The 16,713-nt window shown below is 38.0% G+C and overlaps 1 protein-coding gene across 1 annotated transcript in view; it reads left to right on the forward strand.

The window, feature by feature from the left end:
• The window catches only part of LOC122816239 (serine/threonine-protein phosphatase 2A regulatory subunit B'' subunit gamma-like), a 161,389-nt gene that overhangs the window by 43,802 nt on the left and 100,874 nt on the right, over positions 1–16,713 (forward strand). The window contains exon 3 of the mRNA XM_044088982.1: positions 13,559–13,713. Within this exon, the coding sequence (XP_043944917.1) occupies positions 13,559–13,713 (155 nt within the window). The remainder of the gene's footprint in view (positions 1–13,558; positions 13,714–16,713) is intronic.

Genomic DNA, 16,713 nt, shown 5'->3' on the forward strand with positions numbered 1-16,713 from the left:
GCTATTTCTACAAAAAAACACACTTCAAAGATAACTTACTTAAGAGAGCATAGGCAGTGCTGAGTTAGATGTCCAAGATCAAAATGCTTACAGTCTCTCTGTGAGCAATAGTTTTTAAAATCACTAACAAACATTTCTGCTGGGCCCTCCCAGATTACATCATTTGACACTTAGGTTTGTACAGTATACACATTACATCATTTGACACTTTCCTGGTTCCCAGGCCACATAGAAACTGCATTCACATTCCTTTACACTTAAAGCAATAAAGGACATTCCACGTGTAAATTCTGGTCATTACCTTTAGCCTTAAAACAATAGAAATAATGTGCTAGTCCAGACATAATGACTCCGAGCTCTGGAGATCAAAAGAACATACAAGATGTAATTTTAATTTCAAACAACAGATGTGAAATGCTTGACTTAGTTTGCCATACAGCAGCTGGCAAGGTTGCTACAATCTTGAAGTTCAACATTTTACATTATTTACAAATAATAGAATTATGTACCAAATCCTATTTGACTAGGCTGGCAGCCTTCACCCATCTCTACCCAATCTTCACACCTAGGCAGAAATATCCATCCACTGAGCTGCTCAATGATTAACTCAGAATAGCCACCCCTGGTGACAACAGTCTTCAAACTAGCATTCTGAACAGTTGGATTACCCTTCTTTCTCCTGCCATCCTTGTTGACTTGGTTCTTTTGAGGCAGTGTAGCAATTTCCTCATGTACACAGACAACGCTCTACTAATAACACACTCTAGTGCAGAGTGTGAGAGATGTATTTACACCAAGAATCTAGAATCCATGCTCTATCTCACTCAAAACAGTAACACGGACAAGGTTGTCAACTCACCAACCACTACATATGCTCATAGTACAATTACTCATATACATACCACTACTCATAAATCCACATATGCAGAGGTTCTCTTCAAAAGTTACCAAGACAACAGAGACCTCCAAAACATAAGATTGCTACAACTAACACAGTCCCCACAGCACCCATGACACATAGCAACACCAGTGTCTCACCCACCAAGCCAGTAAGGCATAACACACAAAAAACAAATTTCCGTGTTACTGAAGGCTCAGTAGTGGGGTACATTGATGTCCCACTCGCCAGGTTGGACAAGGAGAAACTCACAGTCAGCTGCCTGTCCGGTGCCAGGATTCGTCAGATCACACATGCACTCAGGCCTCTCAGCAACAAGTACCATTATGACTGTGTCATAATTCATGTTGGTGTGAATGACCTAAGAAGTACCTAACTGGACTATCTGAAGAGAGACATGGTTGAGCTCTCTGAGTATGTGTCCTAGGCAGATATGTCCCTAGCCTTGAGCACCATACTACCCTCACCTAAAATGATGCCACAGTATAAACAAAAAATGATTGATTTCAATAATTGGCTCAGTTTTTGGTATAATTCAAAAGGGATCCAATTCCTGTCAGCCTGGGAAGCCATAGCCGAAAAACCTTGCTACTTTGTCAGATACAGTTTGCATCTGGCACCTCTAGTCTTTTGGCTGCTGGCAAAGGTTCTTGCCTCCCACATAATGCCTTTTCTAGACAAGGTCTTGAAAACATTACCAATGTGAAATTAACCAATCAGAACAAAATAAGGGTCATGCTGCTAAATGTTAGGAGAGTAAACCAAAATAAAGCACTCCCTGAAAGCACTTCTATCACTAGAAGATTTAGATGTCTGTGCAGTCACAGAAACCTGGGTCAAGGCTTCAGACAGTACCCCAGCCTTGCAAGGCTACAATGCCTTCCACACCTTTAGACCGCAAAACGATCATGTGAAAACCAAAGGAGGTGGTGTTTCAATCTATATTAGAGATAAATTCACCTCCAGTCTAGTTAGACTGGGCAAGACCATGGAGTTACTCCAAGTCCAGGTTACAGTAGGTAAGACCCCCATTCAAGTCATAGGCAGTTATAGATCCCCCTCGACGGTCACAATGCCCATGAAGCCTACTTGACCAAACTGGAGACAATCCAAGTTTTACAGAACACACTGGTTATGGGGGATATCAATTATCCCACCATCAACTGGGAAACCTACGCTAGCCCTAACTCACTAGCACAAAAATGTCTTGACTTCGTTAATTCCAATGCCCTGGAACAAATTCTCCCTACCGCAGCAAGGAGAACAGACATTCTGGATCTGGTCCTCACCAACATGTCAAAACAGATGCACTGCCACAGCTGTGAACCCTCATTAGTTAAAACTGACCACAAATTAGTCATCTTCAAGCTGGGATTGACACCAGAACTCACAAGGGGTGAAATCAGACTAAAAAACTTCACCAAGGTAAACTATACCCTCCAAGGTGAAGGTATAAATACATTCCAAGCCCCACTCCCAAGCTGGAAGTGGTAACTACACTGAAGCTCACACTAAAGCCCTATACAATCACTTGCATAAGTGTATAAACTCAGCTGTACCAAAAAGAATCAAAGCCAGAGCCCTAAGTAAAAACAAGCTGCCATGGTGGACATCCAGCATCAACAACCTTCACAATAAATGCAAAACGTTGCTGTCCAAGAAAGCAAATGCAAGGCCCCAACAATGGAGGAGCACCCTTCTCAGCCTCAACAAGCAAATAAGACAATTTATCAAATCCTCCAAGAGCTGCTTTGAGAGAAACTTTGCAAGTACAGCCAAGGATAACCATAAGGCCTTTTACATCTACATATGTAACCTAAAGAGTCAGACCCAAACATGTGCAGAACTAGTGGCCAACGGTATCACACACCTTGACCACACAGAGATAGTAAACCTGCTAGTGGATAGATATAGAAAAGATTTCACTCCTTTATCCCCTCCTAACTTGCAACAAACCTTCCCCCAAACTCCGACACCACCCTACATATCTGAAGAGCAGGTCCTCAAAGCCTTGTCCAAGGCAAAAAACACAGCCTCTACAGGACCAGACAACATCCCAGGCTGTCTTCTAAATAGGCTAAAACATGAACTAGCATCACCACTAAGTACTCTTTTCAATCATAGCCTAACCACAGGCTTTGTTCCTGTGGAATGGAGAACAGCAACAGTTATTCCCCTTCACAAAGGTGGCCTAGCAACAAACACGGGGAATTAGACCCATAAGCCTGACCACCTTCATCTGTAAGGCCATGGAATGAATCATTATGGACCTCATAAATAAAGACATAGGTGACCTCCAAACCCTGGATCCTACCCAATTCAGCTTTGTGAAGGGCAGATCCTGCCTGTTAAATCTGGTGGATTTCTTTGAAAATGTGAGCAAGGCCATTGATGAGGGCAAATCTATGCACACAGCATATCTTGACCAAAGGCTTTCAACTCAATCCTACATTCAGGCATTACTGATAAACTTAGTAAACTGAATGTAAACCCCTTCATTTTAAGATGGGTTCCCAACTGGCTCACAAACTGGACACACACTATCAAAGTGGGTGACTCCACATCAACCAGCAGACCTGCTACCAGTGGGGTGCCACAAGTGTCAGTTCTGGCCCCCCCTACTCTTTGGTATATACTTCACAGAAGGTCAGGTCAAAACTAATGGATTGTGGCTAAACAAGTTTGCAGGCACCTGCAAACTAGGTGCAATTATTGAATCCCAAAATGATGCCAGTATACTCCAGGAGGGTCTCACGCAGACCAGCAACTAGTGTATTAGTTATGGTCTCAAACTGAATGCAAAGAAATACATCATAATTTCCTTTGGCACAAACAATGTCCCCTCACACTATCAAATCAACAACAATAATCTAAGTACCCATGATGTGGTAAGGGACCTGGGATCACAAGTTGACTGTGACCTTAACATCAACCACCATGTGTCTACTGTAGTAAGGAAAGCTTTCTATGTAGCACACTTTGATTAGTAAAGGCATCTCCTCAAGAGCAAAAGAAGTTATAACACCCCTATACTTGGCACTTATCCTGCCCATAATTGAGTACAATGCCCCATTTGGCGTGTACCGTACTAAGCACCTGCAGAAATTAGAGAGACCTCAGAGGTTTCTAACAAAGAAGATCAAGGGGTTCCAGCACATGCCTTACACAGGCCGACTATAGCCCCTGTCACTATACTCCGTATTGTATAAACCTCTTAGAGGAGACTTAAGCCAGGCCTACAAAGCAATCAAAGACCCAAACCTAATAAACTTGCTGCATATCCGTAACTCAAATGGGACTAGGGCTACCCATTCCAGAGATGTAAATTGGGCATGCTGGAGGGACAGATTTATCACCAGAGACTGCCATGTCTTTTGAACAGGCTACCAATTCATGTGAAACAGAGCACCTTTACAACACTATTCAAGAGGTACCTGGAAGACTCGATGGGGTACCATACATTCTTACTGGGGATAGAGCCCATAACCCTCCTGGACATGGACAGTCATCACTAAATGCAATCTTGGGTATTGACTAGCACTTTTATGGTATTACATTAAGATGAAATGGATAAGCTTAAAATGACCTCTGGGTTGACAGACTAGTAATTTCCTATGATCCTATGATCCTATAATAATGTTACCTCTAATGATATAATAAGCTTGTACAGGCTAACTCAGCTTATTGCAACCCCAGGTAGGTACAGTAAGCATTCTGACAAGAACTCTAACTCAGATTGGATCCTCACTAACTCATTAGTTAAAATTATCTTCTCTGGTGATCTCCAGAAACCCTAAGCATCCACCTGCCTATTGTTTCTATAAGGGATCACCAAAATATCCATAAATTCCACTCCTGCAACTATGCTAGCAATCTGCCTTCCTTCCCAAAATATAGTCTCATCTAAATGTAAAATTAATAAACTTGTACCAACTACTAACTCTTCAACTAGACAATATTGTCTCCCTATTCAACACTACTTTCCTACACATTTTAAATGTACATGTCCCTGTAAGAACCAAAAGAATCAATGTAAATCCAACAACCTGGATCTCCAGACAAACCAGCTTTTAAACCAGAGGAACAGGCATGGGAAACCCTAAGGAAAAACATAAGACAGAGTCTAACCTATAACTTAAATACCTCAGAAATAGTAGTATCAAGCAAAGGATTAAATCTGACAAGAAATCATATTACATCAACCTCCAAACTTTAATTCAATAGAACCCAAAACTCTTCTGGTCTTCGGTCAACTAACTACTAAATCTTGAACAAGTCAGCCAACCTAGCCCTCCTGCTGTCCCTTAACCAACTCAAACAATTTGCTCTCTCCATTCATCACACCCTTCTTCGACATATTAACTTCTGTCCTAAATGTCTCAACCACCACTACACCACAACCATCCTCTAAACTAGCATTCTACCTTAAAATGTTCTCCATGGAATCCATCTTCATCTCCACCATAAAAAAATACTTTTAAATATGAAACCTAGCACTGCTGCCCCAGATAACCTATCAAGAAAGAACAGTAAAATTGCAGCAGATGCATTGGACTACCCAATTTTTATAGTAACTGAGCCATTAAAGAAAGATATGTTCCTAACCTATGGAAAAACTCTTACATCTTATCCTTACACAAGAGTGGCGCTTACACAGATCTTACAAACTAGAGACTGATAGCCATCCTCTCACCACTCTCAAAAGTTCTTGAGAAATATATTCATACACAGCTACTGTGGTGCATTTCAGACAGTAGGCCTCCACCCTAATCATATCACTACTAAAGAACTCCTTAAGTTCGTAGCCACAATAAATCACAACAGAAATGAGAAAAACTTAGTCTTCAAAGTCTTCCTTAACTTATCCAAGGCTTTTGACACCATTTCACACAAAACTGGTACAAAACTGTGTTCCCTAAGCCTAGATGCACTACACTCACTTGGTTTGACACCTACCTGTCCTGCAGATGACAGGCTGTTAAATAGCAAAATAACATCTCTTTCCTTCCATAGTAGATGGAGTTCCCCAAGGCTCTCTTCTAGACCCTCTCTTATTCAACGTATTTGCGCACTACCTCCACTCAGCAAGCAAATATGCAAATATCATCCACTATGTAGAAGTAGACTACATTTTTCTGAGTGACTAGAAAACACAAAAATGTGATAAGAATGTTCTTGAATACATATTGTGTACACTTAGTGTAGGCTTGATTGAATCTGGCCCCTTATGTAACAGATCATGCTAGAAAATACATTGCTTCAACCTTCCTCCTTCAATCTCTCCTCTACCCAACCCCTGTTTGCATTAATCTCTAGGAACCCAGAATAACGTCCTTGAATAATGCTACAACAAAGTAGCCAAATTTGCTGCTAATGTGACATATTATTCTCACCATTGTATAAAACTAAAACAGCTACAGTTGCTAGAACCACCTCTCTCCTTGACTCTATCTAAACTATTTAGCACACATAACCTTACTCACAAACTTAAAATGCTCTATCCTAACTCAGAACCTTCAACATTATTTACCAAATAGCTCCTGTTTGCTCAGTAGATAAAAAAAACTACTCCACATAACTAAATCAAACAACTCTGCTAATGGCTATGTTTATTTGTTCTATATCTCTAAGAGCTCACACCTGATCTACCTTAGCTACATATATTATAGTGATATACTATATATAAAGCCTACCTCTCTATCATCTTTTCTCCCTAAACCATTAACTTTCCTCCCCCTTTTATTACTACATCCTACTCTTTTCTTCACAAGCTGCCTCCTTATTTTTAATACATCACACTATTCTCCTTCAACATATGGCTGATTACCTTAATTTTTCTATCATTTTCTTTCTCCCCCTTTCACATCAAATCCCTTTTGTATTTCCCTCTACTCAGCTACAAGCCATACACCCATACCTTATAACCTGTCTTCACAATAATCAGTTTCTTTTTACTCAACCTTCCCCAACCTTCTTGCCACCTACCTTGTCTATTAATCTGTTTCGACCTCTGCCATGTCCAATGCATTAGCCAACCACTTTCTGTTCTGGTTCCTCTATTTCCCTGGTATTGCCTCTCAAACATGTCTTTTTACTTTGCTTATCCTTCACTCTGTTACATCACTAAACATGCCTTTCTCCAGCTTTTAAAGAGTTGATCTTGCAAGAACACTTTACATTTCTGAAGAGAACCAGGGACAGTTTTGCTAGCTCATTTGGCTATAAAATGAAATCTGACAGTGAAATAAAGCGAGATGAGATGGCTGGTTGTTCATCAAAGTTATATTTCATATTTATAGAGCTAAAGTGCATTGTTTAGCTTTCTTTTCAAACAAATCAAAAGCTGAAAGAAAAATATTTTATTCCACAAGATTTGCAAAGTTAGAGGACAAACATGAGGTTTGCTAAGCTGTAATTACAGAGCGGTTTGCTACCACTTTTGCAAAACAGATCAGTTAGTTCTACAAATAAACTTTACCTTCTGTGTAATTTATTCATGTACTCTGCTTATACACCATACCTGGAAACATTAACAGACTTCACTTTATTAGGAAACGCTTCAGGGGATGGCTGTCAAAACTGGTTTTACTTTTGGTTTTATTTGCACGCAGTACAGAGGCATGATGTGTTGTAGGAAAAAAACTAGTTTAAGCATGAAGCAGAACATGAATATTTCCTGCAACAATCCACTTTACTCAAGTCAGCTGTGTTGGAGCCTGCAGACTGCAAGGTAGGACACTTTGACTTTTTTAAGCCTGGTGTTGCGTGACTCGTTAAAATGCCATTTCACCTAAGAAAAAAAAGAAGGATTAGAGCGACTGGCCTTTTTTCCCATCATATTCTAATAACATGAGGGCACTTTTCCATTATCAATCATTGCGAACACGTGGTAAGATTCCAAGCACTCATTAGAACTGTTGCCCTGGTAACGGAAAAGTACCATAATTTAAATACTTTTTTTCCTCAAACCTTACTTTCTAAAAGCACGTTCTCACAAATGACTTTCACTTTTTTTCCTTCCAATTTCTTTGTTTTCTGCTCATATTAAATTATAGTCATGCCTTACATATGCACTACTGTTTTTTTGTAAAACTGTTTATATTTCGCTGCGTATTCTATTTGCATTTGTTCTGTTAAATTACTTAAAGCCACTGTAACTTTTATCTGCTTTTTGCATCTTTTGTACATGTTTTATATGAAGAACTTTTTTCCCTGGGTCTCCTGTGAAAAGGCATTACTTGTGCTAGCTTAGACAGTCTTGGTAAACTAATGCTAATAAATAAATAAATAGGGCTGTCAATAAGGAAATTTGATGTGATATTCAGAAGTTCTACAAAACCAGCTTTATAGTTTCTGTCACAAAACTTATAACTTGTCACAGAGCATCAAGGGGCGGGTACCAAATGGCTGAATCAATAGGAGTGGCAAATGAGCTGTAAGGGTGTGAGATTCAGAAGTTCTAGAGAAAGAAACGGGAAAATTAGAGACGCATTTACATTTTGGTTATTGAGCTGAAAAGATGTTTTATCAAGATATATACAGAAACATGATCCTTGACTGGACCTGCAGGTCAAAAAATCACTCAAATGGTTCCAGTAATTGTAAGTGCTATTAGTTATTTTACTTGTAAATTTGTTAACTGGAAATGTGGGCTAAGCTCAAGGCCTTTACTAATACGGTAACAACAAATAGCCCAAGTACATACTGATCTAGCATAGGGTTACCACCTGTCCCACTTTGCGAGGGACAGTCCCTCTCTGGGCAGTTGTGTCCTGACAAAAAATATTACAAATGGCAAATGTCCTGAGATTGTAGGACATAATTATGCCCCATATGTTATGTAATAGTTGCATAAAATAATTATTTCTGTATCTAAAATACCTGAATGTTACAAGAAACAGAATAAGCAACTAAACTGCTACAAGAATAAGCTTTTATTTAGGCAAAAAAATAAACTTCTATCCTGTGTACTGACCGTGGGTATGTGTTGGCCTGTAAAATCTGATGTGTGTTCCGAAAATGTCCCACCTTGGCCATTTGAAAAGGTGGCAACCCTAATCTAGCAGGAGTAGAAAGAAAAATCCTGCACCAATTCAGATTGAGCTATAGTATTCAAGTAAGTATTTGTACATTATAAGCAGGAAGTGAAAGGGTGTTATGACACAGTAGTACTTGGCAGTTAACAAAAGTATTGTTTAAGCAGTGTTAGCAATATTGAAACCTTACTGACAATATGACCAGAGTTTAGTCAGAGGTGTACCAGTTTTGAGAACAGAAGGCAGATTTGTTTAATGGGAATAAACAGTTTAGTTATTTTATGCTTCAACAAACAGCCTAAGAGGTGTAAAACATGTCAATCAACAGATTTAACACACCTCATAATGTAACTTCTTTGCAGAAATGCAGTCTTTTTTGTTATAGTTAAATGTGCATCTTTCTTACACTAGTATTTCCTGCCACCTGTCTTAGAAATACACCTTTTTTTTAGATAATGTGGACATGAAGAATTGGAAAAAAATTACAGAGACTGAGAGCTGTATGTGAGTGAGGATTCCTCTTTGTGGATGATAATTACGAACACAATTTTTTGTTTGAAAAGAAAGTTTCGTTTCACACTTTCAGACTTGATCTTTACCTTGTAACTACATTATTTACTAAAATAGTCACAGTCTTCCTATCCATAAAACATCAATAAGTAAGCTAATTAGTCTTGCAGTTATAAAAATGTCTTCATTGCCCCCACAGGCCAAACAGAGTTTCCATCATGAAATGACCTCGGCTTCTGCTCTAAAGAAAAACACGTAGCTTAGTTCTAAAGTTTAGCTAAAGCAAAATAAATGTATATTGTACAGTGTTCATTTAGATCTGATTTTTGTAGTTCATTGGCAAAAGAAATGCATCTGTATAGCTGTCCTACTTTTGTGAATGGATACCTTTATGTACATTGAATGATGCAGGAAAAAAAAATAATTCTTTAAAGCGTACCTCTCAACCTTTAAGCATAAGATATCTGAGGAAAGCCAAAAAATAACGGTAGTAAAAGTCCAAAAACAGGGACAAATTTTAAATATTGCTCATATAAACTTAGAAAGTTGCTAGAATAACAGGTTTTGCAGTAATATGCATTTTACGAAAGGATATGAGGTCTGAAACTCAAATGTTTGTCATTTTACAATGAATTCAGACTCCTCAATGATTTAGAAGAAAACTAAAAAGTTTAGGAGGAAGGGACGAAAAGTATGAGGCAAAAATCAGGACAGTTACCAGGTATGCTTTAAAGCACAAACTATGACTCAAGAACAAGAGGTTCCATGCAAACTTTTTAAAAGTTTATCTTAAACATTCTCATAAAACCCTTAACAAGCATTATTTCAGTTAGAATGAATGAAAGTCCACATACTTCAAATGAACTAGAATGCAAAATAGAATTAAAAGTATGTTGTCATAGCTAGCTTCAGCAGTTCTCTCTTCTCCAATAGTTGCTATATCTAGTCTAACTTCCTATTACACTTGAACAGATTTACTATACTGGTAAACATTTCTTAAGCAACATTTTATGCCTGCAGTGTGAGGAAAATGGGGGGGGGGGTAAAAAAAGTAGACTGTAATAACTAGTAGGAAAGGTAGGAGAAACACATAATTTGACAGAACATGGGCAAGGCTTTTAGGAAAAATTCTAGAGTTCTTTAGAATCATGTGTGTGTGTGTGTGTGTGTGTGTGTGTGTGTGTGTGTGTGTGTGTGTGTGTGTGTGTGTGCATGTGTGTGCACTGGAAGTCTAATCATATTTCAGTTTTAAAAGAAACGTCCACTGATTTAAAATGCAAAGGCAACCTTAAGAAAAAATCGTTTTAGTAAAACTTTTGCTATAAAACCAAAACTAAGTTAAAACACTGATTATTGCAGTTATACATATTATGTTACCGAAACTGAATCTAAACACTACTTATTACAGCTTTACACATTCCTGTACTTTTAGATGAAATTGCACATAATGCTAATAACATATTTTTCTAGGAATGTTAGTAATCTTTTCATTATAGATCATTGTGCAGGCTATTGACTTGTGCCATTTATGTATCCACATAAACTACTTCTTAAGTTTTAAAATATTTGGATTTCAAGCAATTATTGTCACTTGGAAATAACTACTATTTTTTAAAGTCAAGAATGGCAAGCATTGCAGTTTTGGTTTCTTACTGTTACAAGCATGTAATGGTGAGTTCACAGATGCAACATGGGTGCATATATAGTGCTAACATGAATGAGGCTTGAACTAAAATTTCAACTTAAAGTGCCTTAATGACCAGTTAGAGATATGTAAGAGTCATCAGTTAATTTCTAAATTCTTGTCACAAGTGTTGAAGCAGTGAGGTTTTACAGGTAAAACGTGTTACCTACTTTCAGATCTAACTCCTCTAGTGCACATGTGTAGAATAAACCATTTTTTCATCTTACCTTTAAGCATCTATTGCAAGACCACCAGTTATTGGAAAGCTCACATTCTGCCTCTCAGTAGTCATCTTGGGATTAGTGCGTCTGTTTTCTCCTGGTGAGAGAAGGAGTGCAGTACATTATTTCCTGGAGATTGCTGATCACCAGAAAGCTTAATAACTGCTTTATAGTCCCACAGAGTTCGGTCCTGGGTCCTCTTCTGTTTAGTATCTACTTCTCTGAAGTCCAGGCCAACACAAAGGGTCTCTGGCTGACAAAGTTCATAGACGATTGCAAGTTGGAAGCTATTATTAACTCCCCGAGTGATGTTAAAATCCTACAGAAAGGCCTCACTGAGACCAACGACTGGTGTCATAACCATGGCCTTAAGCTCAATGCCAAAAATTGTGTCATCATCCCCTTTGGGAAAAACCCAGTTCTCATGAATTACCACATCGATGGTAGTCCACTGAATACAGAAGGGGTTATAAGAGATCTGGGAACACAGGTTGACAGCAATCTCTCTTTTGACCACCACATTCACACTGTGGTCAAAAAGTCCTTCTATATGGTACATCTCATTACTAAGGGGTTTGCGTACAGGAAGAAAGAGGTCATCATCTCACTCTACTCTTCCCTCATTAGGCCAGTCATCGAGTATAATGCCCCATTTGGCACATACCTCACTAGACACATGCAACAGCTGGAAAGGCCACAAAAGTACCTTACAAAGAGGATCCTAGACCTTAAACACATGTCCTACATGGACAGACTCAAAAAACTTCAGCTATTCTCTATCTCATATCGTCTACTAAGAGGCAATCTCTGTTTGACTTACAAAGCCAAGTCTGATCCAGCTCTGTTAGAAATGCTACATCTAAAGAAATCCCAATCCCTCTGCACCACACACTCCAGAGACCTCAACTTCATTACCACAATCAACAGAACATGCTAAAAGGACAGGTTCATAACCCAGAGACTGCCCATACTATGGAATAGACTTCCCATACATGTCAAGCAGAGCATCTCACTGGCCCTCTTCAAGAGAAATCTGGATGAGTGGATGAGAAATAGAAAGTTCACCCCAGGATCACTAAAGTAGCTCTATTTGATAGAAGCAGTGGGAACTAAGGTCAGGCAGCATGATGCCAGGGCACTTCTATGACCTAGGTTTGTAAAGGCTGCAGGGCCATTAGCCTAGTACACACCTATGAACCTATGAACCTATGATACTGGTTCAGTAATGGAAAAGTCTGGAAGATGCCAATTGGTCCTACTCCTCTTCATGAGGAGACTGAACTTGGAAATTACTCCATTTGAGTGTACCCTTTCGGAGGGCTCATGGGCATCCTTATTGGAGCTATCCATGATTTTGCCTCAAGATTTTGCTTTGTACATTTTGGGACTCTGCAAGAAAACACTGAGAGTGAGCATCATTAAATAGTCCCAAATGTTACATTTACAGAATGTTTACTTTAACCCCAGATGTTGCATTTATACAAAGTTGTACTCTGTAGAAAACTGATATTAATTTATTATTTTATTCTTCTAACTTCTTTCTGTGGCTAAAGACAAGATTTGCAGACTGACCCTCATTTGGGGACTTTTGTGTGTGATTATTTTGGACTTTTTTACTTGATTCTTGAGATAAGAACTTGAAATTTATTGCTTGATTGATTCCACTCAATGATGCTTGTGTTTTTACATATTGCATTCATGAAGCTAAAAAAGTACACTTAACATATGCCTTGAAGACTGTCTTCTACTTAGGAAGGGGTTAGGTTTTCTGAGTATGTTAGGACCAGTCACTAAATGTTCTACTTAAAAGGTTTTTCTTTTAACATGGTGAGATTGAGATTAGGATTACTATGTCTGGTTGCATATGATTGACAGCCCTTTATTTTTACTTAAATTTGTTGAATGATAATATTTTGGCTCATTCTGGAGTAGTCCTCAACTACCCAAAAGATAGTTTGTATTGATGATTTAATGCTCGTTTTTATAACCATGACTGATACTACATGGTTAATTCATGATGTGGTACTTTCTTGTTGTAATCATATGTACTACATGGCTAATTCATGTTGCCGTACTCTCATGTTAAATTCCCATGATATCTAACAACTTTTGCATCATGTTACCTAATTATAAACATGGCAAGGTATTTACCATTAGAAAAAGTAACAAACTTAACTAAGAGTGCCTTTCAAAATCCTTTTATTTTTAGGCCCGTTGTCATTGTACTTATTTTTCTTTATCAGCAAAGGGAACAAAAAGCAAGAAGAAGAGAAAACACCACTGATTGACAAGTATTATGCAGAATGCAAAGAAAATGACAAAAGGAGAGGATCCTACAAGATTTGTCCTAGATTTTACCGTAGGGTAAGAACAGTGAAATTGTAACTACATTTGTTGCTGGTATTGTACATGTTATTGTCTTAAAATGATTGCCACCTTCTTGTCTCATTATTTTGTACATGCAAGTTCCCTTTTTTTGTTTTTTGTGTGTCACAATGATCCCTCACACATTTGATGTGGATCCGGTTTTAGGAGTGGCCCAGGTCACCAATACATGGTATGTAGAGGATCAGTGCTTATTTTGTATTTTCACTTGTTCTTTTGGTTTTCTGCATTGCCCACTTTAAAGCACACATATTGGTGAGATACAAACCTGCATAGGCCATTTTTGACCATACCTTAGACATTTGTTGTACTTTGGTATCTATTTCCCAAAACATGAGGGGTGGGGGAAGGGGGGGGTTCAGACATGTACTGGCTAGCTCAGTGGTTTGTTCTCTTTGAAGGAGAGCATCCTTGCTGTGAACATTTCATCTCTTTCCTAATACTTTAACGCTCCTGGTTTGTTCTTGAACCTGAATGGATTTTATTCCTAATGAAATTATAAAATGGCTTATAGTGCAGATGTTTTGATGAGAACATGTCAGAGTTCTTATCAAAATGGAAATATGCTGAAGAATGCAAAGCGTACGTATGTCATAGCAAATCAGTTTTTTACAATTGTAGATATTATCTTGCATTTTATCTTCTTTGTTTTCAGAAATGCTTAAAGTCACCCAAACATGATGACTCTTTTAAGTTTCAAAAGGGTCTGTGTGTTCTACAGACCAATAAAACAAGGGATTTGCATACAAATAACTTGTTGGACTATTCATAGACATAGTGTTCATTTTCATAAATGCATTCCATACACTGTATTAATTCTCTGCCATTACTGCAGCTCATAGACATAATCTGTGTTTATGACAGGCAGTCTACTGAAGTGTGTAATTCTTTTAACATGGTGAACAGCTGCACACTGTACACAGTAGTGTACCATCTGCACTGATGCTACATTCCAAATCACTGTGTGGCATAACAGTGCTACCCAACATAGCAGGGAAGTGCTACTTATTAAGTAGTGATACGTGTGACTTGCGTTATTAAGTCTTAAGTATGAGTTATATCCTGCCAAAGATATAATATCCAGACAGCTTTCAAAGCTTCAGGGCATCTGCCATATGGCCAATCTGTCAGGGAGCTCAAGCTGAGATGATGAAAAGACAAGTTTGAGGGCAAAGCCCTTCAGAGCTTTGCCGTCACCAAAAAGTATGCTCCTCAGGATTCTATTTTCATACTTGTGTTGCTGTTGTTTCACTTTCCTTCAATAAAATTATTTTAAAAGTAAGAAAAAATTAAGAATACAGCCTTTGCACCAGAACAGGCTAGCAATTTGCCACAACCATAGATGGGTGACTTTGCTTTGGTCGTTTGTTGTATAAAAGTAAAAATCCAAGACCTAGAGCCATAAGGATAGGCAAGGACTAGATGAAGACAAAAACTTTATTTCAATACAGGTCACAAAACTTTCAGGATCTACTCTTCATCAGTGTGTAATACACAAACTAGAGCATTCATTTAAATACCTAATTCAAATCACATGACACAGTCCATTCAGGTCACATGACACAGTCAAATTAAAGTAATAGTAGTAAAATCTATATAAAAACATTTCATATTCCAAATAAAATATGCAGAAAATCTGTAGAACATCTGTATAAAATATATGTTATAAATATATACCTATTATTAATCACTTCAAAAACATTTGCATCTCCTTCAGAATAGGTTTCACATTAACCGCTACATTCTAATCAGGTGGGTGGTCTGCTTCCAAGAGTGTTATCCATGAATACTCACACACTTCTAGCTCATTATTTAAGTCACCACTTCTTTTACTTTTACATCTTATATCTATTACTCTAAAATTAAATTTATGGTTATCCCCTTTCTCTCTCATATGTCTATGTTTGGCATTACTACTTAACTCTCTACGTATCTCAGACTTATGTTCAGTGATCCTATCTTTAAACCTTCTTGCACATTTCCCCATATAGAAAGCCATGAATGCTACACAGCATGCCATATACACAATAGCTGTGGTGTTACACGTAGCAAAGCATTTAAATAAATATTTCCTACCTGTATTCGGATGTATAAAGTCACTGTTGGTTACAATATCATTGCAGCATTTATAATTATAGCAGGAAAATGTTCCATGTTTCTTCCTTATTTCAGATTTTTGTCCAATAAAATCTTTATAACATAATCTTTTTTAAGATTTGTGCATGTCCGATATGAGAAAGATGGGGTAGCACCTACTATTTTTAAAATCTCTGGCGTAGTTCTTAAAATTCCCCAGTTATTCATAATAACATCCCTAATACCACTTTATCTTCTACTACACGTGGTAACATACCACATATATCTGTTCACGATATGATCATTATTCTCATTAGGCCTCAGACAGGCTTCAGAAAAATGTGTTTCGCCTCATCCAATTTTGGCAAAAAGCAGAATAAACAGTCTCAGCAAAATACAGGTAAACAGACATTTAAGAAGAAATAGCATGGGATTTCAAAAATAAGTCTCAAACCTCTCAAAAACAAGAACAAGTCTAAATGACTACTCAAAAAATCTTGTGCCCCTCCTCCCACCCTGGCCCCCTTATTCTTTCAGAAAGTCTGAATCTCCATCTTTCTCTTTGGCAACAGTTTCAGACAAATGGGTTCTGAAACTCATTTGGCAAGGTAAGAAATGGCAGTGGGAGGAAATTCTTCCTTTCCAGGGTGTCATTCCTTGTCCTATAGATAAGACTGTTTTGTTTCCATTGGTTCTTCATCACATGTTGTTCCAAGGAGTGATAGATCAATTTCCTCCATCCCAGGTGAGGAAGGGATATTATTCAAAGATTTTCCTAGTGTGAAAGAAAGAAAATGCTTGGCGACCAGCTCTGGATATTTCTTTCCTAAACTTGTTTGTGATAAAGCCCACATTTAAAATGATATCACTTCATAACCTGTCTCTTCCTCTTTCAAGTTTCCT

This window comes from Protopterus annectens, chromosome 12.part0, assembly GCF_019279795.1.
Source record: "Protopterus annectens isolate FY-2018-M chromosome 12.part0, PAN1.0, whole genome shotgun sequence".
Classification (NCBI taxonomy): domain Eukaryota; kingdom Metazoa; phylum Chordata; order Ceratodontiformes; family Protopteridae; genus Protopterus; species Protopterus annectens.